We start from the raw sequence: 26,632 nt of genomic DNA on the forward strand, positions 1-26,632 counted from the left end.
TTTTTGATGAAACACATTTACATTTTTATTTAAAGAACGCATTTAGATACAACAGTTACGAGTGGTGTTATGTCCACCAAGGGCACAACATATTTGAGGACACGAGACAACAGATGAGGGTTCAACAATTATTTTTATTCATAAATTCTCTTCACTTTGATTTTCTTAGTTCAGCTTCTTCTGATTTTCTATGAAGAAAATAAAGTTCAAGCCCTCAGATCCCGTGTCCCAAAAAAATAAAGAAAACAAAACCCCAAAAGTATTAACAGAAAGTTGGACCTGGTGAGCCGGTCAAACAGAACAAAACGGTACAGCAGGGGGCCAACCCTATACAGGGCCGTCGAAGCCCCTACTAGTACCGGACTAAAACAAAAAGAACCTAATGCAAAAGAAAGATCGAAAACAGGACAACCGGTCCCACCAGGCCAAAATCACAACGGAAAAACAAACAAAGGCTAACAGAGATACCACATGGCAGGCTGGAAACCTCAGCTGCGGCCCACAGCGGCTGGTTTAGCGCACACCGCGCCTGGTGGTGGTGGAGCGAGCGGAAGCGAGTGGAAAGGCAGAGCCCAGGTGGGAATGGAGGGGAGGCTCCCTACATGCCGAAAGCCAGCCTATTTATAGGCGGACCAACAGCACCACAAATTAACGTAATTAAATGACCAAAAAGAAATTATCCAAACTCCAAAATATATTTACAAAAACTCATTTAATCAAGGTCTATAAAAAAACAAAAAAAAAGTAGTAGACAAAAATCATAATGTGCCCGAAGCACATAACAAGTGGTCCTTGCTAGCTTATTCTCCATTATAAATATCAGTGTCCCCAAATTTGAAGGTCTGTCACTGGTGCGTCAGTCAGTTTTGTCAAGCTTTGATTGGTTATTCATTATGAGAATTAACTGACATCTTGGGGGTTGGAGCTGGGGAACAAAACAAAATGAAATACAAGCCATGCTCCAGTATCAAGCAGCTGTTACTTTGAGTATCTTTTTTTTAAACATCATCTTTAATGAAGTAAAGATCACGGTATCCAATTGACATAAATGATTCAATTCATCTTACTTTCCATTGATTGCTTTCAATGTTTAGAGGTCCTGCAATGAAAATATGTTTTAGTATCTGTTGATAATAGCATCGATAAAAGTAACAATAATATAAACAATTCTCAGTGTTTGTTGGACTGTAATCTTTAGATGACAATCTTTATGCAATTTAATGAAGATCATGCCTCACAAATGATGACAAGTGTCTTTTTAAAAACACAATAACATTTATTAAAGTTAGAACAATAAGTTATGCAAAATGTTTAAAAAAAAAAACCCAACAAAGACCAAAAATCATTCCATATATAGAGACGTGCAATTATGTATAAAGTAAAATCTTAAGTCGTAATACTACTTGGTAAAAAAACTTAAAAGATAAATCTCAAAACCATTAAATGCCTAAAAACACCAAATACATTCAATCTAAATCAAGATGTCTTGCTACAGACTTAGTTCAAATTTTAATCCATGCCCAATATTTTTCTCCACACTGCAAAACATTTGAACTTCATTTAGTTGTGTCTATCTTCTACTCTGTGTGTGCTATTGTAAGTTTATCTTTCACAAACTCACACATTTAGGTCCAAAGTTCATTAAAACTATTTAATTTAACATTAACTTTTTAATTTATTTGAAGAAGACTCAAATGTTTTACAGTATATGCGGTGCAACCTGTTTTTGCTCATTCAAGGAAAATAGCTAACTTATTAACTTATCACTCTTAAAGTGTCTCCACATTTGATCATCTTTCTGAAGAAATTTGGTTACTCACCATATGATTACAAAACATGTTTCAGAAGATATTAACATCCCAAGATTTAAAAAAAAAACTACTATGGACCAGTTACATGTGTTCTGCAGCATAAATCACATTTTAAAGTTGAGTAATAAAATTAGGTCCAATTGAATAAGTCTGCTCAGTTTACCTTGTCATCCATGCGGCTCACATTCATTCATTTTGGTCAGCAAATATATATTCAGGAAATTACTTTAATGTCGCTGCACCTTTTTTTTTTCCAGATTAAGGTAATTTAAGATAAGATTAATTAGAATTAACATTATTTCATCATCTGAATGTCAAAAGCAACAACACCGTCAAATGAAAATCCTAAGTAGAAAGTGACTTTTTCATTTCCATAGGGCAAATAAGCAGAGTTTCGAGGAATGACTCTTATTTTGCTGTCTTTATGTCCACATTGGACATATAAGTTTTCATTTTCTGTCCACCCTTCAATCCGTTTCAGTTGCTGCACAACTTCCTTGGTTTTCCACACTTCCCCTCCGAGCCATTTTAGTTTTCTCTCACTCAGAGTTCCTTTGATCTGCTTTTCAATAGCACTTCTGTGGACAATCTTGTTTAGGCCTCTTGCCTTTGCCAGGAAGAAGTGTGTGACAATTCTGCTTTTTCTCTGAGACATGTGTTGGATTTTTTGTTCACATAGTCTCTGAAGAGCATCAATGGCCAACAGAAGTATCTGAGCTTCAGTAGAACTCACTTCTTTACTGTTTTCAGGCCAAAACAGGAGAGAAAGGAGAAAGAGGGCACTTGCTGATGACATATATTTTCCCTTCGTCTTAAATCCCTTGCTGAGATCTTGTAATTGCTTGAGGGATAAGAGCTTTGAGGATCCAGGTAGGATACAGTTAAGAGCTATCTGGCAAAAAATTACATTAGTGAGCTCTGTTTCATCAAGGCCCTTCCATTTCAGATTTTCTGGATACATGTCCATAATCTCCTCAAGCTTTTTTCCTGCCCTCATTCGGTCTTTGTCATAGAGTAAAGAGAGGATTGATGTGACATTTCCTCCTCCAAGCTTGTAGGTTCTCATCTGTCTTTGGAAATCTGAGAGTACGTTTCCAGGATTTTTTATGTCAGTGCTCAGGTTTTCAAATGCTTTATTGCTCTTCTCTTGTATGGCACAGAAAAATCCTGCATAAACAGCACTTTTCCTTGTCAACCATTCTCTTGGATTGTAAACCTGCTCTGGATCTCTTGCATCAAGTTCCTCATCCTCTTCACTGATGGCAGTCTGAAAGTAGCTCAGATCTTCAGAAATGCATTCCAGAGCCTGTCTCAAGCTCTTTTCCAACCCTTTCAGCTGCTGATAAAATTTCTGCCAGGGTATTTTGACTTCTTCTGGTATGTAGTCTGTCAGTAAGTAATTCATCAGCTCTGAATATCCAGTTGTTTTTGAAAAAACATCAACTCCTGACAAGAACTTAAGTAATCTACAGCCAACATCCACTTCTCCATAGTATGAACTAAGATTGACTGTCTCTTTCTTTGGTATTTTTTCAGAGGCTCGAAAAGCAGATATCCCTTTGAGGGCAATGCTTATGATTTCAACTCCCCTCTCTGGGGAAGGTTCTTTTTCTTCAAGGGTGTCGTACAAGTGGTAAAACCACCACTTGTACACTTGGCCCAGTGTGTCAAGGATGAATGTGTCATGGGGAGACAATGATTTCGCTTCCTCTGCCCACTTAAGAGCCTCCTCAAATCTCTTATTTGTGTAAAGCAGCCTGGCAAGTTGTTGTGCAACATAAGCATCTTTTCCCAAAGCTATGAATGCAGCTTTCATCAAGTCAACAGCTTTTTGAACACCACCTTCCTCAGTTTGGACTTCCTCAATTAGTGGAGAAAATGTTGTGTCTTTTGGATCACCTCTGCTTTTTTTATTGCGTCTAATGAAGAGAGCTCTTATAACCTTAAGAAACTGATCTCTGTCAAACCTGTGATTGATGAGTACATCATCTTTGATGAGCTCTGTGGCAATAGAGCTTTGAGGCATATTGACAGAGAGCTGGCTCAGGATTTCTTTGGCCACAAGCAGATGAATGATACGGATTGACTGGATGTGTGTTGAACTGTCTCTAAGATGGATGAAAATTAATTTGGCCTCATCACTGAGATGATCAACAAAAGCATGGTACTGAATTCCAACCACATGAAGACCAATACCAAGATATGCCTCGCAATGAGAAACAGAAACGTAGGAATCCTTTACATAACAGTTTAGTAAAGCCACAAATCTGATGAGGCGAGTGATCAGTGATGTATGATCGATTTTATCTAAAAGATTTGTAACAAAATCCTCTATGTAGCTTTGTTTGAACTCTTTGCTCATAAGAACAAACGTGAGGATGAATTTGAAGTCCAAGTCTTCAAATTGGAATTTGAGTTCCTCACTTTTGTTCAGGAACAAAGATTTTTCCCGATCTGACAGTTTGTGGGTGACCGCTACTGTTTGAGATGGTGATGCCCTGCACATTCTCTCTGGATCATTTGATCTGTTGCAGATGAGCAGGATGAAGCACAAGACTAAGGGATTTATCTTTTTGATTGCAATGACATTTCCAAGATGTCGTCGAAGATCATCAATGTAGTCTGGATTTTGGTCCTCCAGCAGGAGGAGCACGGGAAGGCAGTTGTTTTTGTCATTCTCATTATGTTCCCTCAGTTTCACTGCATGCTCACAGACAGTAGTGGCTTCTTTTGCCTGTTTCACAACTGCACATCGTACTTTTGTCTTTCTACTCCAGAGCATCTGTCGTGCCACTGTGCTTCCCCCACTGCCAGGATGATGATATATGTTCACACTTTCTATGGGACGTACAGCTTTGTGACGATGAATCACATTATCCAGGATAGTGCTTGCCTCTTTGTAGGCATCCCGCTCAATGATGTTTCCACATTTGTGCTTTTCAGCAAGCCAGAAGTTAATCCAGTTAATTTTTCCACCACGGTAGAAGTAGAGCTCAGTTTCTTTGATTTCATCATCACTCATGATTTCGAGGTTTGTGTCATCACAGTGGTCAATGGTGATAATCTCCAAAGAGTCTAGCATAGCCTCGTCAACAGACTTTAGGAAACACAAACCCCCATTTGACACTGGTAGTTTCCTTTCTGGTTGGTTCTTTGACAGCTGAATGCTTTGAACTGTTGCATCCACATGACTCAAGGGCATGTCAACAATGCTGATTTCTTTGAGTTCAGAAATGGGACAAGAAATCTGGGCAAGACTTGACCATTTTCTATAGTTTTCCTTAGACTCTGCAATGACTGCAAGGCAATCATGCCCATTCATTTCTGCATAAAACTCATGAAAAATCTCAACAAGAGGCTGTTCAACATCAGACATGAGCAGAAAGATAACAACAAATGAATGCCTGGGGAGGATTTCATTGCAGATGAGGGACACAGCTTTTTTCATCTTTTTTTTCCTTGTTTTGATCCAAGTTTCTTCATCACTGGGAACATTGTTGCCAGGGAAGTTGTTTCGTCCATTGCAATAGATCCAGCTGACTCGATCAAAGAGCTTTAAAGAAGCAATAAGATCAGCATTTTCCAGTCTTTTGTTGTTTTCATAATCATTAAGGAAATGTGGGGTTACAGCTTTCTGTTCCTTGTATTTCCCATAAAGGCCAGATGTTTCAGAATCAGGGTCAAAGTCAAACACACAAAAAAGATTCATGTTAACCAAGAAGGTTATGTTGTCAAGATCTTCTGGCTGCATTTTGTTTGCCACAACAATGTAAAAGAGAGAATTGTCCATATGTGTTTTCCCTCCGGTCAGAAGGATGGACAGCTTTCTCTTTTGGTCTTCTCTGAATTCCAGAGGTGTTTGGTTGGCTGAGGACTCAGCCTCCTCCCTTTGTTGGTCCTTCTCTCTCAGATCTTGGATAAAACTAATTAGTTCGTCATCAGATATCCGTGGTGTGTTGGCCCCGACCCGGTGATATGGGATTTGCTCTTCACATTTCACTTTCCCATCTTTCTCAGAGAACTTTGGCACTCCAACAGAGTATAGTTTACCTTTAACAATGCTGGCTTTTGGAACAATGTCATATTCAACAACCCATGTTTTCTCAGCATTTTCCTTATCAAGGACCTCAATGAAACAGGGATTCCTGATGCATTTCCTTGCATCACTTTGGTGATTTGAGCCTTTAAAGCATTTTTCGATGTAATCTAATGCATCCACAAAATCTTCTTGACTTTGGACTGGTATCCCTATGATTTCACCATGCCTGTGAGTGGATTTGACGTTATCCATTATGCCAAAATGAATTGTTCCATTGGCTCTCATATTCATACAGGCACAAGCAAATCTCAGGACTTCACTTGCCACTTTTGTTTTAAGTCTTCTTGAGTCCAGTTTGTGCGCAGTTTCTAGTGACTTATATTCATGACATGGAACAATCATGTTTTCAGGTCCCGTCTCTGGGGGAAGCGAATTGTGTTTCACATATCTGAAGTTTGTTGGGCGCTGGTCAAATTTTCGATACTCACAGGAGCCCACACCAGACTTTACAATGTCATTGCATGAACTGGTGCCAACATTTCGCACTTCTCTGTCAGGTGTTCCTTCTGACACCAAAACATTTACCTTTTTGTCATGTCTTGTATTGTTACTTGTGTCAGTTTTGGTATTTGTTTTATTCTGTTCTGTCTTTAATAGATCATCTCTTTTCTTGAGTAAATGTTCAATTTGGCCACTTTTCATTCCAATGGTTTTGCTGAGATAATCCCTCTGTAGAGTGGTGAGAACTGAACCAGTCACTTCTTCTTCATTCAGCTTTAGTATGTAATGTTCTTTTATTCCAATGGATTTCAGCCATGAACTCACATGAGATTCAGTCCAGGAGCTGAAAGGCAGTTTCTGCCACTCTGCTGGATAAAAGTGTTTAGATCAAGTGTTAAAATTAATGTTTCTTTTGAGCAATCTTTATGTGATAAATGAAATATTTAATTCATAGTAATTACAAAACACAAAAAGCATAGGCTGCACAATTTATATATCAATTCTTAAATCAACTTAGAATAAACAACTTTACAGCTACTACAAACAGTTTTTACTATACAATATAAAATGAATTCTTGTCTAAAATCATAAAAAAACTATCTTAGAATTCACTGTAATACACAGTTGTAATCAAGATCTAAAACACATTTCTATCTCTCTCCTAACTGTATTGACTGGATTTCTTTATTTTCTGCATTTACCTTATTTTACTTACCCAAATCTGCAGAGTGGCAATCCATTTTACTTGATAACTGCAGGGCAAATAATAGACCAACTATTACCATTTATATAGCAGGCAAACAAGAAATTACTCAAAGCCAGTAACGGCACTTTGCAATCATGAAATCTCTTCAAAAGCAATAAATGTTTATTACAATTGTAAAACTCTTTAAAAACCGGAAGTGCTGACTAACAAAAGAAAACCTTGATTTCCTCATATTCTGGCTAGAAGACTATATAGACCACCTTCTGTCAAATTTTAACCGGAGTTTGATGGATTAATTGATATTAATTGATATGAAACCCTCCCCTATGTGACCTCTTGACATCCCCCCTCCCCCCAGACATATGTCACATATATCATATGATGGGAAATTTGTGACCTTGTGACCCCAAAAAAAAAAAAGTGAATATTGAATTAATAAATATATGTGAATAAATAAATATAGTATATTCAAAACCATGTTGAATTAGATTAGGAATTTTGTAACTACATCTGATTTTAAACAGATTGCCTTCTTGATACACAGTGTTGGAATTAAATGCCTTTAAGTCTTGTTCCAAAAGAGAGACACAGGCTGACAGAGAAACCAGAGACCTGCCGCGTGTGCCTGCGTGTATATCTGTCCTCGAGGAGGAGGGGGGACCGAGGAGAGTCTTACTGCTGCGTGTGCGCGCATGCATGTCTGCAGACTATAGATAAGTGTTAGATCAAACTCTTACAGGACATGAAAAAAAAAAAAAACTTAAAGCATCTGTTCTTTGAGCCAAAATACGATGAAACCTGACTCATACCCTTTATGTCTTCTTGATACACAGTGTTGGAATCAAGTACCTCTACCTCTTGTTCCATAAGAGACAGAGAAACTAGAGTCTTTCTGCTGCGTGTGTATGTATCTGTCTTCAAGGAGGAGAGGGGGTGGTAGGCGAGGAGAGACTTGCTCCGTGTGGGTGCGTGTGCATCTGTCCTGAAGCATAAGAAACCCGCAGGATACGTCTGACAATCCTTCAGACAATAGCTTACGGGGCGTTATTTGGTGTTGGACTACAGATAAGTGCTGGCTCATACTCTGACATGACATGAGAAAACTTAGAGGTTATGTTCAAGAAGAAGTTTGGCTGAGTCTCAGAGTTAAAGGAGCAGAGTGAGTCAGACTAGTCTTTGTTTTGTAAAAAAAATGTTTCATGCGATGAGTTCAGCCAAAAGTAAAACATTCAGGATTCCCAAAGCCACACAGAGGCAGAGCAAGTCTCTCCTCGCCTACCACCCCCTCTCCTCCTTGAAGACAGATACATACACACGCAGCAGAAAGACTCTAGTTTCTCTGTCTCTTATGGAACAAGAGGTAGAGGTACTTGATTCCAACACTGTGTATCAAGAAGACATAAAGAGTATGAGACAGGTTTCATCGTATGTTGGCTCAAAGAACAGATGCTTTAAGTTGTTTTTTTTTTTTCATGTCCTGTAAGAGTTTGATCTAACACTTATCTATAGTCTGCAGACATGTTAGTGCACTTAAGCATGTTAGATAACGGATGGAGTAAAAGAATCATTAGGGCCAAAAAAAACAACAAAAAAACAAAGAGCGTGTAAGTGAGAGACTAAAGCTGTAGATAATTTTAAAGGTAACAAAACAATTTACTATGTTGGAGCAACTCTTTGAGTGTGGTTATACAGTGTAAAAAAAACTTTAAAGTTTGAGGTAAACTGAAAGATAAATATGAGTAGTAGCCTCACCTGGGCCTTAGTCGCTGTCATATATTCTCAAAAAATAAAATTTACAGTTGAGGAACTTTTACTGAAATGTATCCCACTAGCAGGTGTTACAGAAAATATCTGTAGAGTTTAAAATTTAAGTGACTGTTTTCGGAACGGATGAAGGAAATTACAAACTCATAGTCAGCACCGACTAGTCGTGCTGCCAAAAATATTGCAGTAAAACAGATAAACTGTTTTCCTTCAAAAGGATTGCCTGAGGCAGGCACTGCCTGTTGTGATGTCAGAGGTCATCCCCTCTTCCTAGCTATACGTTATATTATATCCTGTTAAAGAGTATGAGGCAGGGTTTCACCGTATGTTGGCTCAGAGATAGGGAACAATCCTTTTAAAGAGGACCATGTGGCATGAATCTGCTAATTTTTCCTCCTGAGACAGGCACCACTGCTTGTAGGGTCAGATGTCAGCCCCTCTTCCTAGCTATACGTTATATTATATCCTGTTAAAGAGTATGAGTCAGGTTTCACCGTATGTTGGCTCAAAGAACAGATGCTTTAAGTTTTTTTTTTTTTTTCATGTCCTGTAAGAGTTTGATCCAACACTTATCTATAGTCTGCAGACATGCATGCACGCACACGCAGCAGTAAGACTCTCCTCGGTCCCCCCTCCTCCTCGAGGACAGATACACACGCAGGCACACGCGGCAGGTCTCTGGTTTCTCTGTCAGCCTGTGTCTCTCTTTTGGAACAAGACTTAAAGGCATTTAATTCCAACACTGTGTATCAAGAAGGCAATCTGTTTAAAATCAGATGTAGTTACAAAATTCCTAATCTAATTCAACATGGTTTTGAATATACTATATTTATTTATTCACTTATATTAATTCAATGTTCACTTTTGTTTTTTTTTGTTTCACAAGGTCACAAATTTCTCATATGATATGTGACATATGTCTGGGGGCAGGGGGGAGGTCAAGAGGTCACATAGTTCCCATGGGGGGAGGAGGGTTTCATATCAATTAATATCAATTAATCCATCAAACTCCGGTTAAAATTTGACAGGTGGTCTATATAGTCTTCTCTGGCTCATTGAACTCTACGCACTTTATATTTTAGTTGCAAGTTTCTCCTCATCCTCAAAAGTTGATGTGGTTTCATATCAAGTAATTACAAATACATGACTTAGCTACAGTAAACCGGAAGTTCTAAGTCTAAAAAGAGGAGTCTTTCTGTAATAATCAAAAGATTCACAGTTTTTTGTTTTCTTTATGCATCCTCTTCCTTTTTTGGTTTTATTACAATTTGAAACAAACAAAAAATCTAAAGTACTTTTTTAGGTGTATAACTTGAATACACTAAAGCAGATTTTCCTCTTTTTGTTGTAAAATCATTTTTGACAAATTCATTGTACTTACCAGTGCCAGATAATCTTGCAGACTAACGGTTTCCAACTCCGCTATGGCTTAGATTTTTGTGGTTTGCTTGATGAAAAAAACCTTTCCTATTTTTATGCTTTCAGTGGGTGTGGCTTTTGCTACATGGTGGAGCATCAGATTACTGTTCTGTGACACAGTTTTACAATTGGTCTCAACTCTACAGCAATAGAAACTGAGCAGAGATAACTAAAAAAATAAATGAGGAAGGCAGCTCAACTCTGCACATCTGCTAATGAACCTATTCTTATACAATTAGAAGTACTGAGAGCAGAAATAACAGTTTTTTTCAGCAATATTTTTAAGGAAGAATTCACATTACATTTACAGTCAGTTTATATGCTAAAATAACCAAAGCATAATCATACTTTATATAAAACTAAACATTCTTTGGGTAAAAGCAGTTTAATGCTGCAATAATGGGCTTCTTGATTTTATGTGTCAATCTTTTCCAGACAGTGAATGTGAACATGCAATGTAAGGGGTGTAAGCTGTCTTAAAATCCATATGCACATTCCTGGATCCAAATCAGTAAGTTTGATTAGACTATATTTTCTCTTTTCTGAAGTCTAATAGAGTTTTGTTCTCAGGTGTGGTAGAGCAGGGTGGAGGTGGCATCTGCTGTAGAACAATTTACTCTCAGCAAACTGTGGCAAAGTTTGACAAGTGGGAGAGGCACATTTTGGTGCAACTCTTTGAAATCTGCTCAAAGCATTTCTCAGCTTTCAGTGGCAATGGTTCCAATTCTTGATGTATTCAGGAGTATTAAATGTGGAAAATTTGCCCATTTTGATATTTGTAACTTATTGAGGGAAGAGATTCATGTTTTGATTGGTGTTGCCCAGCAACTTGGTCTTTTGCTTCGCCAACCTTTGTCATTGGGGTATGTTAACATTGCACTCTAGATGTTTTGTCAACAACCAGGTACAGCTGTCTTTTCAAAATCTGTTCCTCAGCAGGTTTAACACCCTAATGTTCTTACAGGAATTCATGTTACTTATAGATCTTCATAATCTGGAGAAAGTTTGTGGTCTTCTACACATTTAACCAGATTTTAGAAATTGATTCAACCTTTAGACCACAGCAGGTGCACCCAGTTTCCAAAGCCATGGCATGACCAGGCATAACCCAGGTCCCTTAACCTCTAGTTATGCGAGCTTCCCAATTCATTTGTCTAAAGTTTAGGGTCTTTATAGTAAAATTTCTGTTAAAAATCTGAACAAAAAAAAAAAAAATACTCTTCAGACATTGGCTGTTTGTACTCCTGGTGGATGAGGGTAAAGCCCCAAATAATCAATTGTTTCTGAAAAATTTCAACTCACAACCATGACAATTGGCTCAGATAGTTTCCTATAACCATGGAAACTTTCTAGATGTGTTCGAAGCACCAATGTCCCAGTTACAAAAGTTTGACTCCAGGTAGGATTTCTCAAATAACTACAGAGAAAAACTCCAGTGACAAATTTATTTCTTTGGTTCAGATCAATCAGAAAGGTCAGTTTCAGTAGCAGTTGCATTCATCACTATAGCCTCCACTTTAGAGGTGCTGCTAGTGTAACGAGATTTGGTGGCGTTGGCCATTGGCACATCTAAGGATTTCAGCATGAACTTGTTGGTTGGTTCATTAAATCCAGCTTCCTCAAAGTTACCTGAAAAAAATGCAGAGTATTTATTGGGCCAACTTAGACTCAGGAAGGCGTTAAGATAGTACCCTTCAGTCCAGAGGTCAAGTGCTCATGAATCAGTCCCTTCCCCAGATCTGGAAGACATATTTCATCAATAGTTATGCCTTTTAAATATTCACCAGTTTTGTAGATCCCACTTCTCCAGTGGCTGCCATACAGCGTTGGTCTGTAAAGTTTCTGGATGACGCTAGGCAGCTCCTCAAAAGGAAGATGGCCACTTTTACCTGATGGCAGTATAGTCAGGGGACCCACTCTGGCCTCTTGCTCCCACAGAGCTGAAAAATTAGATTTTGTCAGAAACCATTTAGTCAATGCAAACAGACATGAGGGAGAAAGTCTTTACCCTTTTTAGTCTTCAGCCCACTCCGCCACATGTATTCAGCAGCAGCCACCTTCCCAAAACCACGAGGACCGACCATCCCAGGAATGCCAGACTTGCCTGGGACTTGATTTAGGGCTTTGCAATATCCACACAAATAGTCGTTTCCATCAGCTGACCTCCATCTGAGGAGAAGATTCAGTCTCATTCATGTCATACTGCCAACTCATTTACCAATTTCACTCACCTTCCATTCAGGAAAGTGCAGGCCTTGTTTGGTGATTCAGCATCATTTACTGGCACAGCAGTTAGGTGGCATGTGATGTAGAGCTAAAGAGAACGAGTGAGAACTAATCTGAAGATGTGTGCCAAGGTAGAGGAACACATCCTCACCTGTCCTCGGTCATCGTTGTGGAACTTGAAGGCATCAATGGTCAACTGCAGCTTGTCATCTCTGGTCCTGGGCAAGAACTGTGCCTTTGAGTTTGGAAGCTGAGAGTCAACCAAGCATCTAGAAAGACAAAGGAGGTCCAGACACCATGTATTGATGGGTACAGGTTTAGTAAACTCACTTTAGTTATGCGAGAGCAGGTACTTTGAAACTCTTCAGTTTCTCACCCATTTTCAATGAAGATGTATTTGGGATCAGAGTTTAGAGCTGGTTGAAGTGTGGCCACACAGCTGCTCAGAAACACCCTGAGACCCATGTGGTGAGCAATCCTCACAGAGGCCTCAAGGTTGATTGGCTCACCGAGGAAAAACACGTCGGCACCCCTTTCATACATCCAGTTATCTGGAGAAAACATGGGGGATTAGCTGGAATTAAGCCCAAGAGCTGAGGGAAGAACTGAACGCACCATTCATTAGCTTCAAGCTAAAGTACAGAGTTTCCACTCTAGCTTGGATAGACGTGAAGGGAATCCATGTCGGTATGAGTGAAGAGCTGGATACACCATACTTCCTATAGAAGCAGATACTTTACAGGTAAAAACCAGCTTTTCAATAATTTAAAAGTTCAATAGGAAACAAGAGACAGACCTTTCATAATGGCATTCAACTGGGATTACTGCATCATCCATGTGAACTACCCCACTAGGGGACGCCAGAGGAGAGTAAAAGAGGAGGTTTGCGTAGACAAGTGAGTCCTTAGTCATCTGGAAGAGCAGCAAGTTTAGAAACAGGATGTGCATAGTGAAATAACCAGCAGCAGAGCAGGTCGAGTTACCCAGTGTTTGGTGCCACAGTCATCCAGCCCAACAACAATCCTGTATTCCTCTGCAGAAGTAGCTGTAGCTCTGCAGAACTCATTGTCCTCCACACCAAGACGCAGCTCCCGACTGTCCACCGGAGCGCCAACTGCAAACATATCAGCAGCAATTACCACTTCTAGAGAGTCAGGGTGGCAGACCACACTGACAGTGTTGACGAGCTCTGGCTGGTGCTGCTCCTGCTGAACCACGGGAAGGGTCTGCTGCGGCCGAGGTCTGGGAAGAGAAGGATACGGCGCGTACAGCGAGGATTTAAGAGCCAGAGCTAAATGAGGGCAGACTCCAGAAAACATGACCCCTAAAAGGAGGTTCCACCAGAGCCAAAACATATCCATGAGGACCGCCAACCAGTTTGGGAAACAGGTTCAGACTGCAAGTCCCACTGACTGACCCACAAGACGGTGAACCAAGCAGCGCAGCGTTGATGTTTAAATCACAGCTGAGCACACCTGCGCCGAATTACTCCTAATTAGCTGCTTCCACGCTTAACTCGCTTCTTTCTGGCCCAGACTTACTTTAAAAACGGAAAATGTTCACATCATTTGTTAAGGTTTGAAGATATATAGGAAAAAATGAATTTCTGATTTACATCTCCGTCCAGTTGATGGCGGTAATACATAAAGTATGTAAACTTCCTGAAAACGCTATTGAAGAAGAAGAATAAGACCATGTGCACAGAATGACCATGTTAGAATAGTAACGAGAAGGTAGATAAAATGATAAAATAAGCAAATAAAAGAGAAAATGTAGATATAAAGTTAAACAAATCCAAATCTAAAGGCAAAAGTATATTTTGGATCAAAGTGATAAAACAGTAGCAACATCAGCAGAATAATGGACCAAAACCAAAACGTCTGTACAACATTCACAGCAATGTCAGAGTCAAACCAAGGAGCGAGTAGGAGAGAAATTATTGTATTCTGAATACAATAAGAATTTCTCACTGAAACTTGAATTGAATTCTCTCATGTAGAAAACATGAAAATCAAACCAGGATAGTGTTAATGAGATTCTGGAGCACTGGGGAACCAAGTTTTAAGGATATATTTATTTATTTTATTTTATTTTATTTTTTTTATTTTTTGCAGAATCCTGTTGTTTTTAAATATGTACCAGAAGTGTGTTGAAAGTTTGAACCAGGAGGTGGCAGTAATGCATCAGTTTGGATACCAAGTTTGAACCTCATTTTCCACACTTAAATTAACTTACAAACAAAACAGGGCCAGTCCAAGGTACAAGCAGGACGGTTCCCCAGCTGGAAGCTGGGGAACCAGCTATTTGTTTGGTGAAGTCAGAAATACAAAAATATGCTTTTTGTATTTTCTCCAGTAGAAGTAGTTTCTTGAACTCTGTGGTTTCCCACCCTGTTCCTGTGCATCATTTCAGACCTTTCATCTGCTGCCTCGCTGTGTGCAGACCAACCACTGTGTTCTAACAGCTGCTCTTGCTTTGAGGCCGTCTTCCTGTTCTTCAGGGTGAGGAACGATGAAAACCAGAGGGTTGTCCCAAACGCCTCGCAGCAGAAAGCAGAGCGGGGAACGACTACGTTATAACCCACCTCTAGAATATTTGTCAGATTTTCTTCAAACGCAAACAGCATGAAGACACGTCTACAGTTTCTTCTCCTCTTTATTCAGCTCTTTGAAGGTAAGGTGATTTCCACTTCACAGAAACACTCAGTAAAATGTTTCATAACAAAGTTTATGACTTACAAAAGTAATTACATCTGCTTTTTTATACTTTAATAAAAAAAGCATGTAAAAAGTTATTTACATCCCTCTCAATAATCAAGTATTTTGAATCCAGCAATGAAGCGCTTATCGTGATTATACATTAAAGACCCTAACATTTTCATTCAATCTTTTTTCTTAGTAGTTCAAGTTCAGTCAGATTAGATGAAAAGCATCAGTATAGAGCAATTTTCACAGATTCTCTTATTGATTCAGTACTGGATTTGACTAGGCCATTTTAACACCTGAAGCTGCTTTGATTTAAACTGTAACTCCAGCTGTATCTTCAGAGTCATCGACCTTCAGAAAGGTGAACCTCTTTCCCAAGTTGTCTTCCAGGATTGTCCTGCTATTCTCTCCATCCTGTCCATCTCCTCTGTCCCTTCAATGCACAGTATTAATTTTCTGCTACCTATGTATATTGACATTTTACCACCAGCTGACACTTGTTACTTTTTCTCCCAGCCTGTGCAGAGGTGATCTTTCAGCAGCTGACAGAGGACCGGTCTCTGGTTCTCTCCTGCACCCCTCAGCAGGAACGGGGTCACCTGGTGGGACTCCATCTGTACCACCGCGGCCCCCGGAGCCAGACCACCCTGCTCTCTGTGGCCGAGGGCAGCACGGTCAGGAGGGACCCAGAGCGCGGGGCCCGTCTGCAGCTCAGCGGGGGGCTGAACTCGCCAAGGATCAACGTTAGCATCTCCCACCTGCAGCTGAGTGATACGGGACTTTACATGTGGGAGCTGAGTTACAGACAGAAGAACAGCTCAGATCAGGTCGTCCTCGGTGCACAGAGGTACTTCCTGCTGGTGGAAGGTGTGTAGCTCACTGTAGCATAAATTAAATAGGTTGACAGATTTATTTTAATAATGTGTTTCTGGTTCAGGGAGGTCATGTGGGTGCTCTCATGGTTACATCCCTCTGCTCCTCACCATCTCTGCAGCAGCAGGCCTTCTCCTGCTGACAGTGAGCTTATTGGCCATGGAGAAATGTGTGAGTAGTTATTTTATTCCTTCCATATGCAGATTTATCAAATAGATTTTCTCTCTGATCTGTTTTCCCGACATAAATCTCTACAGTTGCTGTTTAAGGGAGTAATAACTGAAAATCATTATTTAGGCCATCTGCTTATTTAGAGCAGCTATGATGAATGGTTGTAATGTAATAAATCATTCTTAGATCATCACAAAATAAATAAAAAATCAACAATCCTAATATATTTTATTTCCAGAAAATGCTAAGCAATCAAAAATATGCAATGTTTTTATACAGAAAATGTATTTTTAACTATTGAAGTTTGGTTGATAGAACAAATTGTTCATATATTCTTGATTTTTGTTCCTTTTGGCTGCAACATCTTTAACAAAACGTGATGCTTATTTCATCTCAGAAATTATTCTTCACTTTTCCCAAATGTTGACATTGAGAAAAAACAAAGATAAGCAAAATAAAACAATTTGAATAGCACTTCAGTTGCAAAACCTTTATAATTTCTGAGTAAGGAGAAGTTATCCTGTTTTGTTTCCTGGTGGACGACAGCAGATTTTCAGAAGCTCAATCTCAGTCTGATCTGACCTAACACGATTAAGTTTGCGTTAGTGATGGTAGGAGAGAACAGGATTCTTTCTGGCATATCTTTCAAGCAGCTCGATGGTATATTGACAGTTTCTGAAAATATAATTGTTTTGCAGGTAAGATTAAGGCATCATCGCCCACCGCAGCCTCATCCTCCCATCTATGAGGAAATGAGCAGGAAGCAGCAGAGCGCAGGAAGCCCCAGAATAACCTACGAGGCCTCCCCGCAACCGGAGGAAGTCCGCTTCCCAGTTTATGCCAACCCAAACATCCGGCAGCCGCAGGACAACTACTACGCCTGTCCCCGACAGCTGGCCGTCAGAGTGTGAACTTCGGCGTCACGCCGACAGGAAGAGACGTCGACACGATCAATAAAAACAAGGAGAGCCAAACGGACAAGAAAAAAAAATGCTATTTTATTAATATTTGAAAGAAGCTCCATAGTTCATGAAAACATTTGTTTCGGTGCATGTCATTTAACAATCACATTCTATGAGGAGAAAGATATACAGAGAAAACAAAAATAAAACATTACAAGCCACTGACTTCTCATTAACTCTCAGTAACAACATTTTGACTTATTTAAAAACAAAGGCAAAAAAAAAAAAAAAAAAAGCAGCCCTAATCCCACCTCCCACCCTCCATAACACAAAACTGAGGAAAGGAAACAAAGATCAGAAACCCGTGAGGGTGACAGGCTAGAATCCCACAGTGCTAAAGTGTGAGATGCTCATTGGTTTAGGAATACACAGCATGGCGATGTAGCGCTAGGTCAATCTGAAGAGGGACCAGGGAGGGTGGGGGAGAAGCTGGAGGTGGTGGGCTTCACCCCGCCCATCCGTTTGTCCCCTTAGAGAACAACTAAAACACATAAAAAAACACATCAGAACCCCTGCAATAAAACAGCCACTTAGAAGAAGCGGGCCATAAAATCCCCCCCGACCCCAGTTTACCTTCTGCCCCGCCCGACACTTGTGCATAGATTCATGATCCTTTTACAACCAGCTCATGTTTCACATTACATCCTCCAAAAAGATCTGAAACAAAAATGCTCCAAAACAAGTCTGATTAATCTATTAATAATAATAACAATAATAATACCCGCAGCGGGAGAACGAGAGAGACAGAAAGATTAATGCACAATGTTCCTGATTCAGTCAGGACGGGACCTCATTAAGAAAAACACAACAAAGATTCAAACATACAGCATTTGCATGTTATTCACCGTAATTTTTTTTGTCTTTTCTTTTTAAACAAACTCATTGACCACTTTTGTTTTTAAAAGTAAAGCAATTTTAATATATAGATTTATATTATAAAGCACTCCATTTTTGTTTAAAAGTCCATTATTTGGTTATTATGCAACTGCTACGGATTTAGAAACAAAAAAAAAGGTATTTTCTTCTGAAATCCATAACTTTCAGTGCTTAAAATTCTGTCATTTTTTTTCTTCTTTTTTTTTTAAACTCATCATACATAAAAATGTACATTAAAATGGCGTGGAGTTGGTACTCTGGAACCCTGGCTTTCCTGAGACAAGATCCACTTTAATCGTGTGTGTGCAAGATAGTGAGCCTTTTTTTTTTTTCCTTTTCTTTTTCTACAAAGGGAAAAAAAAAACATAATACATAATCGACATAAAAAAAAAAGATAAGTTCATGAAATCGACATCAACACAAAAGGAAGAAGGTTAACAGAACAAGACAACACTGTTCAATCCCAGAGTTCTGAAAGTAGCACAGGAAATCTTCATTTGTGTAAAGTGTTTTTTTTTTCTTTTTTAAAATGGAAGCATTTCTCCTTTTGCTTTCTTCTTCCAACATTCGTGTGGTTTGATTCCTCCTTTGTTTTGCTGAAGAAATAAAACTGTAAACTGTCAGTGGCCTTGCAGGAAAAAGGGAAACGAAAGATGACAGGACTTAAAATAAAATAAAATAAAAACAGAAAGGTAGGCACCTCTGAGGTGAGCCCTAGAAGCCAAGGCTCGGTCTGATGTCTCGTTCTTCACTCTCCGTTTGCTCAGATTCGGGAGAGTTAAAGTCCCTCTACCTCCGATCTATGGCCACAGGTCTGTAAAATACTTTATTTTTTTTTTTTGCTGTATTTTTTAGATTTTTTTTTTGTTTTTGTTTTACATATATGATTTTTTTTTTTGTTTTAAAGTTTACAGTCTGAAAAATGGTGCAATACTCAATTATGATCCATACTTTCTTGGATTATTCCACAATGAAAGCCACTAAGGTAGATAAAACATTACATAAGAAAAAACAAAACAAAAAAAAACAAAAAAACACACACTTATTTTAGTCCTTGAGTAAACATTTACACGTGAACTGTCCCCCCGTCTCCCCTTCAGTACTTGTATCATGTTGTTCATGTAGCTGGGTGAGGGGTGAGGCCGACACTCAGTGCAACGCTAGAGGCTAGTTACAACATTACAATATAGTTTCTGACAAGCAAAAAAACAAACAAAAAAAAAAGTATACTGAAATGAAAAGAAATACGAGGCGGAGGACGTTCTCCGCAGTAATCACGAGCTCTCATACAGGTGCATCTCAATAAATCAGAATGGCGTCAAAAAGTTTTTTTCTGTTTACAATTAAAGAAGTGAAACTAACAGATTTATGCGCTTGACGCTTATTTCTGTTCATTTTGATCATTATGAGTAACAGGTAATTCTCCCTATTGATTTTGTACTTTTTCCTTCCACTCAACTTTCAAAGTGACAAACGTAAACTGAAGAAATACAAAATCAGTTTTCGAATCATGAGTATATGTGAAAACGTAATCACCCCTCTCTCAAATAATGACTGTTAATAACCATCTTTTTAGAAATTTACTTAACCAGTACCTTTCTGAGGGAGCAACGTAGGCCAGCAAGATTTCAAACTAACAGTCTGGAAAGGGGTACAAAGATATTTCTAAGGCTTCGGGACTTTAGCGAACAACAATGGGTGGATTTGTGTTCAAGACGATAATCTTGGCAGGACCTTGCAAGGGCCTAGTCAAAGTGTGCACTTAAAAACAATCATTAAAATGACCAGAAATAAACAAATAAAAATGATCACCGCACAATAAATCTGTGTTCGATTTAGTTTTGATGTCCTTCCAGTGTACCGAGATGCACCTGTACGTGTTTTTACACCTGACAGACATTCATTCATACAGTACAAGCAGCCTTGTGCAAACACTCTGATAAGATGTAAAAATTGCCGTAATAATCAATCTTTGTTTTCAGACATTTCAAATTTTAGTAACTCTGAACAGACGCTGTCAAAATCTCTGAAGTGTATGAATCAGACGAATAAAAAAAAAAAAAAACTACAAAAAAAGTGTTCACATTACATTATTGGCGCTTCTTTTTTTTTGATTCAAGTATTTGTTCTCATTATTCTGTATTACTCTGATATGTTTATGATCTCATCATCTGGGAAACAAATGGGAAGGGATGAAGCAAAGGGAGTAAAAGTGGGAAAACAGGTCAAGTCTAGCCACACACATCCATTATGTACTCTTGGTTGTATACTGTGTATGAGCTAGCATGTGCATATTCAACCCAGTCCTTTTGATTTCTTGGGTCCCTTCTCAGACTTGTGTCTGATCTGTTGATTATGAAGCAGGTTTTACTCGAGCTCCAGTTGCCTTCAAAATTAATAATAATAATAAAAAATAAAAAACATGTAAAAAGTAGGGAGAGCATCCGATTTCCGACACTTTACAGGTAGATAAGAGTGCAGATGAGGATGTGGGAGAGAGGCTCTCAGTGCTGGTGCTGCGCCGAGAAATCCACATCCGAGAGTCGACCCCCTGACCCACCTCCCCCCCACGCCTCAACTTCAACACCAGCTCCATGATTAAAGTCCAGTGTGGAGTTCATTAATGCAGGTTTTTCAGGAACAATCTCACGAACAAACAGCACAGGCAAAAAGTGATTGATTTTTTTTTTTTTTTGTTTTTGTTTTTTTTGTTGAACGACGCACGTCCAAGGCGACTCTGGAAGAGGGCAAGTCCCCAAAGTTTTTTTTTTGTTTTTAAGACTTGGTACCAAACTTGAGGTGCGTCTCAGCTTCTGAGTGCGCAGCTTTTTTTTTTTCTTCTTCTTCTTCTTCTTCTTTTTTTTGTAGTTTCTAGTTTTTGTGAAAATCTTGATGATAAAAAGAAAAAAAATAATAATGTTTTTGGTTTTTAAAGAGATGTACCCGATGTGACCCATAAACAGTGCACAGACACATACAGGGACCTCCCTCGGACCCCCCCTTCCCACTTCCTCCTTCTCCTACTGCAGCCGCTAAAAGCATAAAAATAAAAAAAATATATATATATATATATTCCAGTCCACTGTTCCTCAAAGACCAGCATCATCTGTCCTGCCCTTCTGCTTCTCCAGCGGCCCGGTGGGTACGCCCCAGCAGCAATGACTCTTTTACTCTAACATAAATGACAATGTGAGAAAGTGGAAGTAGATACCAGCGATCCTGTTGGCACCAGCCTGAAGGAGCGACGGCCAACACATAAGTGTCTCCAGCAGGTTGTTTAGTGTCAATCTAAAGAGAGGCGGGACTCTCTGTCAGTGTCCCCTACGTTTGAACCCAGTGAGGTTTCAGGAGAAGCTGCCTGGTAGTACGAGTTGTGAGAGGAGAAGTGGAGACTGGCGGATGCAGAGGATGGCTGCGGACAAACGCCTCCTTTTGTCGTTTGCATAGAAATGGAAGGCTTGCTGTCGGTCGAGGTGGCTCTAAGTGTGACAGAGCGCTCCCAGAGTTCAACGCGATTGAAGCCCGTCCACGGCAGAACAAGGCCGACCGCAACGCAAGGTCCGATTACGCTTTTAGCCGCCTGCTGAGGCGTACCGGTGGGACTGCGCGCCGGTTCTGCTCGGGAGGCGGCAGGAAGGGACAGGAGGGATGCTGAACACTGCATAAAGACCAGTATTTGAAAGCAAAAGAAATGATCATCAGAAACAATCAGAAGCTAGGCATGGACTGGTTTCCAGTACCAAGGTACAACCGGAGTGTAAAAAGTCATCTTAATAACATGCTAGAGGAAGCGCAGGAGTGACCAGTGTTTTCCGTACGGCGCATTGATTGACAGCATTGCCCCTCCCCTGCTTGTTGCTGCGCACTGCTACCAGCTGGCTGAAAATTGTCTACCGTCTCTTTCAGTTTGGCTGTTAAGGAAATATTTCTGGTTGCAGAAATGACAGACAGGCCAAATATGGAAACTAAAGGAGAGCCACCCGTCAGTCTATTAAGGCTTAATTCATACAACCCAGTTCGCTCAATAGTGACAATAGTGTCGTGTGCCGGCAGTGACAATGATACTCCTATCCAAAGCGGGGCAATAATCGTTCTTAACAAAGAGTCCACCACTGTTTTTCCCACAAAGGTACAAGATTATCAAAAAGAATTGATATCCGAGAAATCGCTCTCATTCGATTTTTAAATCGCTATTTTTACTAATAGTGTACAAACCAGCGCGTTAACGTCCCTCATGAGGCTGCATTTCTCTGGTTTCGCATAGTATGAACACAGAAAGGTTCATCATTAAGAGAAGTACATTATTGCTGCTAAAGTACAAGCTAATAGCTAACAGTAAAAGCTTTAAGCTAGCTACCAGATGCGATAGCCTGACTAATATCAACAAAGTGGTTCAATATGCTGCATAATAAGACAGTTTACAACTGAATTTAGTTGGTAAATATTTTCTGAGGTCTATACTGGAATAACAAGTAACTCATATTGTAGGAAACACAACATTTCAAATTGCAATTGGAACCATAATGCGAAACAAAACCGCAATCGTAAAAGACATTATGCCTGAATGCATTATTTGGTGGGTTAAATGTAATGCGACCACAGGCTGCATGCCAATATCCACAGATAGGCATCTTATTGACAGAGATGATAAAACTCAGGGACAATGATGGGAAAACACAAGTCATTTCCAATTGATCCCAACATTCAACAGTAAAGGTTAAAATCTTCTGTTTTCTAAACATTGCGTAGCCCTAAATTCTAATTATGACCAAAATGTCATTTTGTTTTAGCAGCAGTAGGTCTAATTAATGCTTTTCTGGTTTAAATAAGAGCATCTGGATCCTGTTACACATTTCTGTTATGAAAGTTTTTGGTAGTACCTTGATACTGTGAAACCGTGGTGTTTTTCTCCAATGTTTGAGAATCCCCTGACCCACGCGTATCAAGAAACTGTCATCAACAACTTCAGCGACAAAATAAACGCATCATGGCAATTCAGTTAAGTACAACCCAAAAGGTAAACCCCAAAACACTCAAATGACTTTGATCTTTGACTAAAGTGATGTTTGCAGGAGAAAGACAGACAGCGGAAGTGGTGCTTGCTGAGGACATGCTCCGACATAGTAGCAGTAGTAGTAGTAATTTCCGAGCTCCTCCCGGCGCAAAGGCGGAGGAGGCGAGAGGAGGGATCAGCAGGGAGGAGGAGGGCAAGCGAAGGAGGTGGCGGCGGGGAAAGGTGAGGGCTGCTGCAGCTCTGCTCTCTGCAGCAGGCAGGCACTCAGTGGCCACACTATCACACCGGTTGGCTGGGCCTCCAAAAAGAAAAACAATGAAAACAAGGACAAGACGGCGATCCTCCCTGCCGGATCCAGCTGAGCGATCCCAGACACCAAGGCGTAAAAAGTTCTCAAAGTTGCAATGTTAACAGTGATGTTTACTTTGATATATATATATATATATATTTATATATATATATATATATATATATATAAAGAAGAAGGTGAGGATGAGCGCTTTGAGTTTTCTTTGCATTTCCCTTCACTTTGCTACCGTGTTTGACATCCTCTGGTCCCACTGACTGAAGAAGGAAAAACAATGTTCACATCCATGTCAAGTTAAAAAATAAGTACACAGAGAAGCCACTGAGCAGATTGCTTTGAAGTCTTTTTGCAGTTTTTATTTGCCAGTGTTGCTTCACCTTTCTTCTGTTCGTTGGCATTGAGGGTATAAGGAGCAACGGCGCTCTCGTTAAGTGCTATAACAGACCACCTATTCACAAGTCTTTGCCTCTTTTTTTCCTGTTTTTTTGTTGTTTTTTTCTTTAAAATCCGAAGCAAATGTGGACAAAAAAAAAGTGATCTTGTCTTCTGGGTGAGGGGGAAAAGAAAACAAGCTCCTCTGAATTTGGTTTGTTGCCTTCTTCCCAAACACACACACACACACACATAAAATCACACACTCAAGTCTTATGGAGAGGTGGCTGGCTGAAGAAGTGCTTTGTATCGAAGTCCTTGTGTCTTGGACAGAAAATGGTTGAAGACCAGCTTGCTACTCTCCTGAGTTCACACTCTCTCTAAGGGGAGATAAAGGGTAGTAGTGGCAGCTTTTTCCTCTCTTTCTGAGGGCAGATAAAGTGTTCGCAGTTCACTCTTTCCTTACAGTCTGCTCTCAGTCGTAGGGTGCTTGGACGGTAGAGTCTGTGGCTTATATTGCACGTCGCTTGAAATGGTGGGTTTTGCAGGTGGAGTGGGCGCGCGGCGGAGGGGCGGAAGGAACAATTTGAGGTTGTTCTTTTCTTTTTTTTTTCTTTAATTTCTCCCAAAATGTCACTGAGACAGGTTGAGACAAACTGCAAAAAAACAAAACAAAACAAAACATAAAGGAGCCCATAGAAAGGCTGAGGTGCATCATCGTGTTTGTCTTTTTTTACAGTTCCTTTGTATTAGCAGTGGTTCATCTCATCATATGTACATCCACCCACCAGGTACGGTCGACAGACACATTTGAATAACATCATTTTTTTAAGCTTTGTTTGCAATGGTTCAAGAAAACAAATCATCAAAAAATACTAGAAAAATAAATGGTTTGAGCAAGGCGAACAAAGTTGCATCATTCCCTTTGAGCGATGTGTTTGTTGGGGAGCGAAGGGGGGGGGGGGGGGGGGGACTCGATCCGACTGCGGGGGAAAAAAACAATAAAAACTCAAATGCACTGATGTCGTGAGCTGCAGCAGCATGTACTTTCCACTCAGGTTTCACTGGCTCAGAAATAAGGGTGTGCAAGTTCTCCGTAAGCTTCTTTACCGAGTAAAGAGTTGAGCGTGGATAGCAGGGCAGGAAACAGTTTAAGGCTAAAATTAGTGCTGACAGAAACAAATGCTGTTGGGTCTGGACCGGCTGACCGTGCGACACCCACTCTGATTGACGGGTTTTCGTTAGAACTTTGGGAATGATGCCTTTCTCCACGGATCTCTGAGGTGCATTATGATTGCCTGAAAAGGCAGCGAGCGATCCCACCAGAATAAAGATGGCAGCTTGTCGCCATGTCAGTTGACTCGAGTTTGTTTAGAACAGCGACCCCCCTCCCCCCCGCTTGTTTCTGTAAAACGTTTTTGTTTTTTTTTCCTTAGTTCTTTGATAAATGAAACGCCGGGATCCGAAACTCACCACAAAATAACTGCGACTGAAATGCCGTTTAACACGCGCAAAAAAAAAAAAAAAAAAGAGCAGAGGAGGCGGACAAAGCCAAGCAGCGAATATGAAGCCTTGTCCTCCTCTCGTCTCTCTCCTCCTCGTCTTCACATCCACACTTGATTATCTCCACACTGATTTGCAAGGTTTTTGCTCCTCTTTGTCAGTTTTTTCCCCCTCCTACATGGACTCTCCACTCAGCAGGTCGCCAGGCAGCAGCGTATTGATTGGCGTGGGGCTCCCCATGACTCGTCCCTCCTCGCCGCTCGGGGGTCCCCACAGGCTGGAATACTGCTGAACGCCTCCCCAGAGCAACTCCCCGCCCGTTTTAGTCCCGCCCGCTCCGAGGCCGACGCTGCTGCCACCGCCACCGCCGCCGCCGCTGTTGTTGTTGTTGTTCCAGTGGGGTGAGTGACCGATGGGATGAGCGACTCCGGATCCGGATCCACCCATCCTGGTCTGATTGGTTCCCGGGGTGGCCTGCCAGCTGGTCGTCCCGCCGAGCGACTGGCCCTGTGCAAAGAAGCGGTTCACCTCCTCTTCCCCGGCGAACTCTGCTAGGATGGTGGTGTTCCCCAGCACACACCTGCACGGGGAGACACAGACGATTCAAGTGTTAAACTCTTTAGGGCGAGCTCCTCGTACAGCTCTACAGCTTCGGCGACGTACATGTGCAGAGACTTCTGAGCTTTGGCGGCTTCGTCCTTGGAGCTGTAGCGAACCACGGCGTTTCCCTGTGTCAGGTTGAGGTGGAATGTGATGAGGGGGCCGTGCTGCATGCACAGCGTACGCAGAGTGGAACCGTCAATCTGGGAAGGGAAAATTAAAAAAAAAAGAAAAGAAAAGGTATGTCCGATTGAGGAGTCAGTTCCTACAACATGAGGAGAGAGAAACCCTGGGAGGAAACGGTTACCTGTGGCGTCAGGTTCCTCAGAACCAGCCAGCTGCTGGTCCTGGTGGAGCTGTCTGTGCTCCATGTGGTACCTGCTGCGATGAGAGGGAGACGTCTGTTTACACACAGCTTCATACTTTTCAGGTTGCTGCGAAACCAATAAAGTCTAAAGGTGGATGGGTGGAGTTGATAAAAAAAACCCGCTAAAAACTCAGTTGACAGGTTCAACCACAACAAGTCATCCTCATAATTTCAAGATTACGACTCCCGCTTGGACCCGCCCGCTCTGAACGCTCAACAAAGTGATCTAGGCCACGTAGACGTGTCTCTTACTCTTTGAGCACTTTATTTCTACACAAAAACATAAGTACAGCTCCAGGATTGAACCTACAGAGAGTCCACATTTTGAAACAGAGCGACACTTCGACGTCCGTTTCTCCAGTTCTCTACTGCAAATCACAAAATCTTAGCCAGTATTTTTTGTTTAGTCTCTAGTG

At 40.6% G+C, this 26,632-nt stretch overlaps 4 protein-coding genes and 1 long non-coding RNA gene across 8 annotated transcripts in view; 1 reads left to right on the plus strand and 4 right to left on the minus strand.

Moving 5' to 3' along the window:
- LOC106934005 (sterile alpha motif domain-containing protein 9-like) lies at nucleotides 1-10,284 on the minus strand. Of its 2 annotated transcripts, none has more exons than XM_088008298.1 (3): nucleotides 10,203-10,284; nucleotides 7,067-7,103; nucleotides 1-6,716 (listed from the first exon to the last, which is right to left on the minus strand). In XM_088008298.1, the coding sequence occupies exons 2-3, from the start codon at nucleotides 7,089-7,091 to the stop codon at nucleotides 2,107-2,109; spliced, it is 4,635 nt and encodes a 1,544-aa protein (XP_087864424.1). In that variant the 5' UTR covers nucleotides 7,092-7,103; nucleotides 10,203-10,284; the 3' UTR covers nucleotides 1-2,106. The 2 variants fall into 2 exon arrangements, with proteins under 2 accessions (XP_087864424.1, XP_087864423.1); XM_088008297.1 differs by having other exon boundaries at nucleotides 1-6,719.
- A 1,387-nt stretch (nucleotides 10,285-11,671) lies between these two features.
- Nucleotides 11,672-13,923, minus strand: LOC106934010 (zona pellucida sperm-binding protein 3-like). Its single transcript, XM_015013644.2, has 9 exons — nucleotides 13,450-13,923; nucleotides 13,263-13,378; nucleotides 13,082-13,185; nucleotides 12,843-13,017; nucleotides 12,618-12,735; nucleotides 12,472-12,554; nucleotides 12,249-12,409; nucleotides 12,025-12,180; nucleotides 11,672-11,869 (listed from the first exon to the last, which is right to left on the minus strand). The coding sequence occupies exons 1-9, from the start codon at nucleotides 13,825-13,827 to the stop codon at nucleotides 11,703-11,705; spliced, it is 1,458 nt and encodes a 485-aa protein (XP_014869130.2). The 5' UTR covers nucleotides 13,828-13,923; the 3' UTR covers nucleotides 11,672-11,702.
- A 482-nt stretch (nucleotides 13,924-14,405) lies between these two features.
- Nucleotides 14,406-17,126, plus strand: LOC106934008 (uncharacterized). The gene is made up of 4 exons (XM_015013639.2): nucleotides 14,406-15,139; nucleotides 15,688-16,038; nucleotides 16,109-16,215; nucleotides 16,914-17,126. The coding sequence occupies exons 1-4, from the start codon at nucleotides 15,091-15,093 to the stop codon at nucleotides 17,124-17,126; spliced, it is 720 nt and encodes a 239-aa protein (XP_014869125.2). The 5' UTR covers nucleotides 14,406-15,090.
- Nucleotides 17,127-17,191: 65 nt separating this feature from the next.
- LOC148158010 (uncharacterized) lies at nucleotides 17,192-24,708 on the minus strand. Its single transcript, XR_015764103.1, has 2 exons — nucleotides 17,751-24,708; nucleotides 17,192-17,658 (listed from the first exon to the last, which is right to left on the minus strand). It is a non-coding gene; the product is annotated as an uncharacterized LOC148158010 (long non-coding RNA).
- Nucleotides 24,709-25,161: 453 nt separating this feature from the next.
- Nucleotides 25,162-26,632, minus strand: part of tnrc6c1 (trinucleotide repeat containing adaptor 6C1) — a 43,719-nt gene continuing 42,248 nt past the window's right edge. For all 3 annotated transcript variants that reach the window (XM_088008301.1, XM_088008300.1, XM_088008299.1), the window contains 3 exons: nucleotides 26,157-26,230; nucleotides 25,913-26,052; nucleotides 25,162-25,829 (listed from right to left, as the gene is read on the minus strand). In XM_088008301.1, the coding sequence (XP_087864427.1) occupies nucleotides 25,424-25,829; nucleotides 25,913-26,052; nucleotides 26,157-26,230 (620 nt within the window). In that variant the 3' untranslated portion in view covers nucleotides 25,162-25,423. The remainder of the gene's footprint in view (nucleotides 25,830-25,912; nucleotides 26,053-26,156; nucleotides 26,231-26,632) is intronic.

Source organism: Poecilia mexicana, unplaced genomic scaffold (genome assembly GCF_051168715.1).
Source record: "Poecilia mexicana isolate PSO_F unplaced genomic scaffold, ASM5116871v1 scaffold_8, whole genome shotgun sequence".
Lineage (NCBI taxonomy): Eukaryota > Metazoa > Chordata > Actinopteri > Cyprinodontiformes > Poeciliidae > Poecilia > Poecilia mexicana.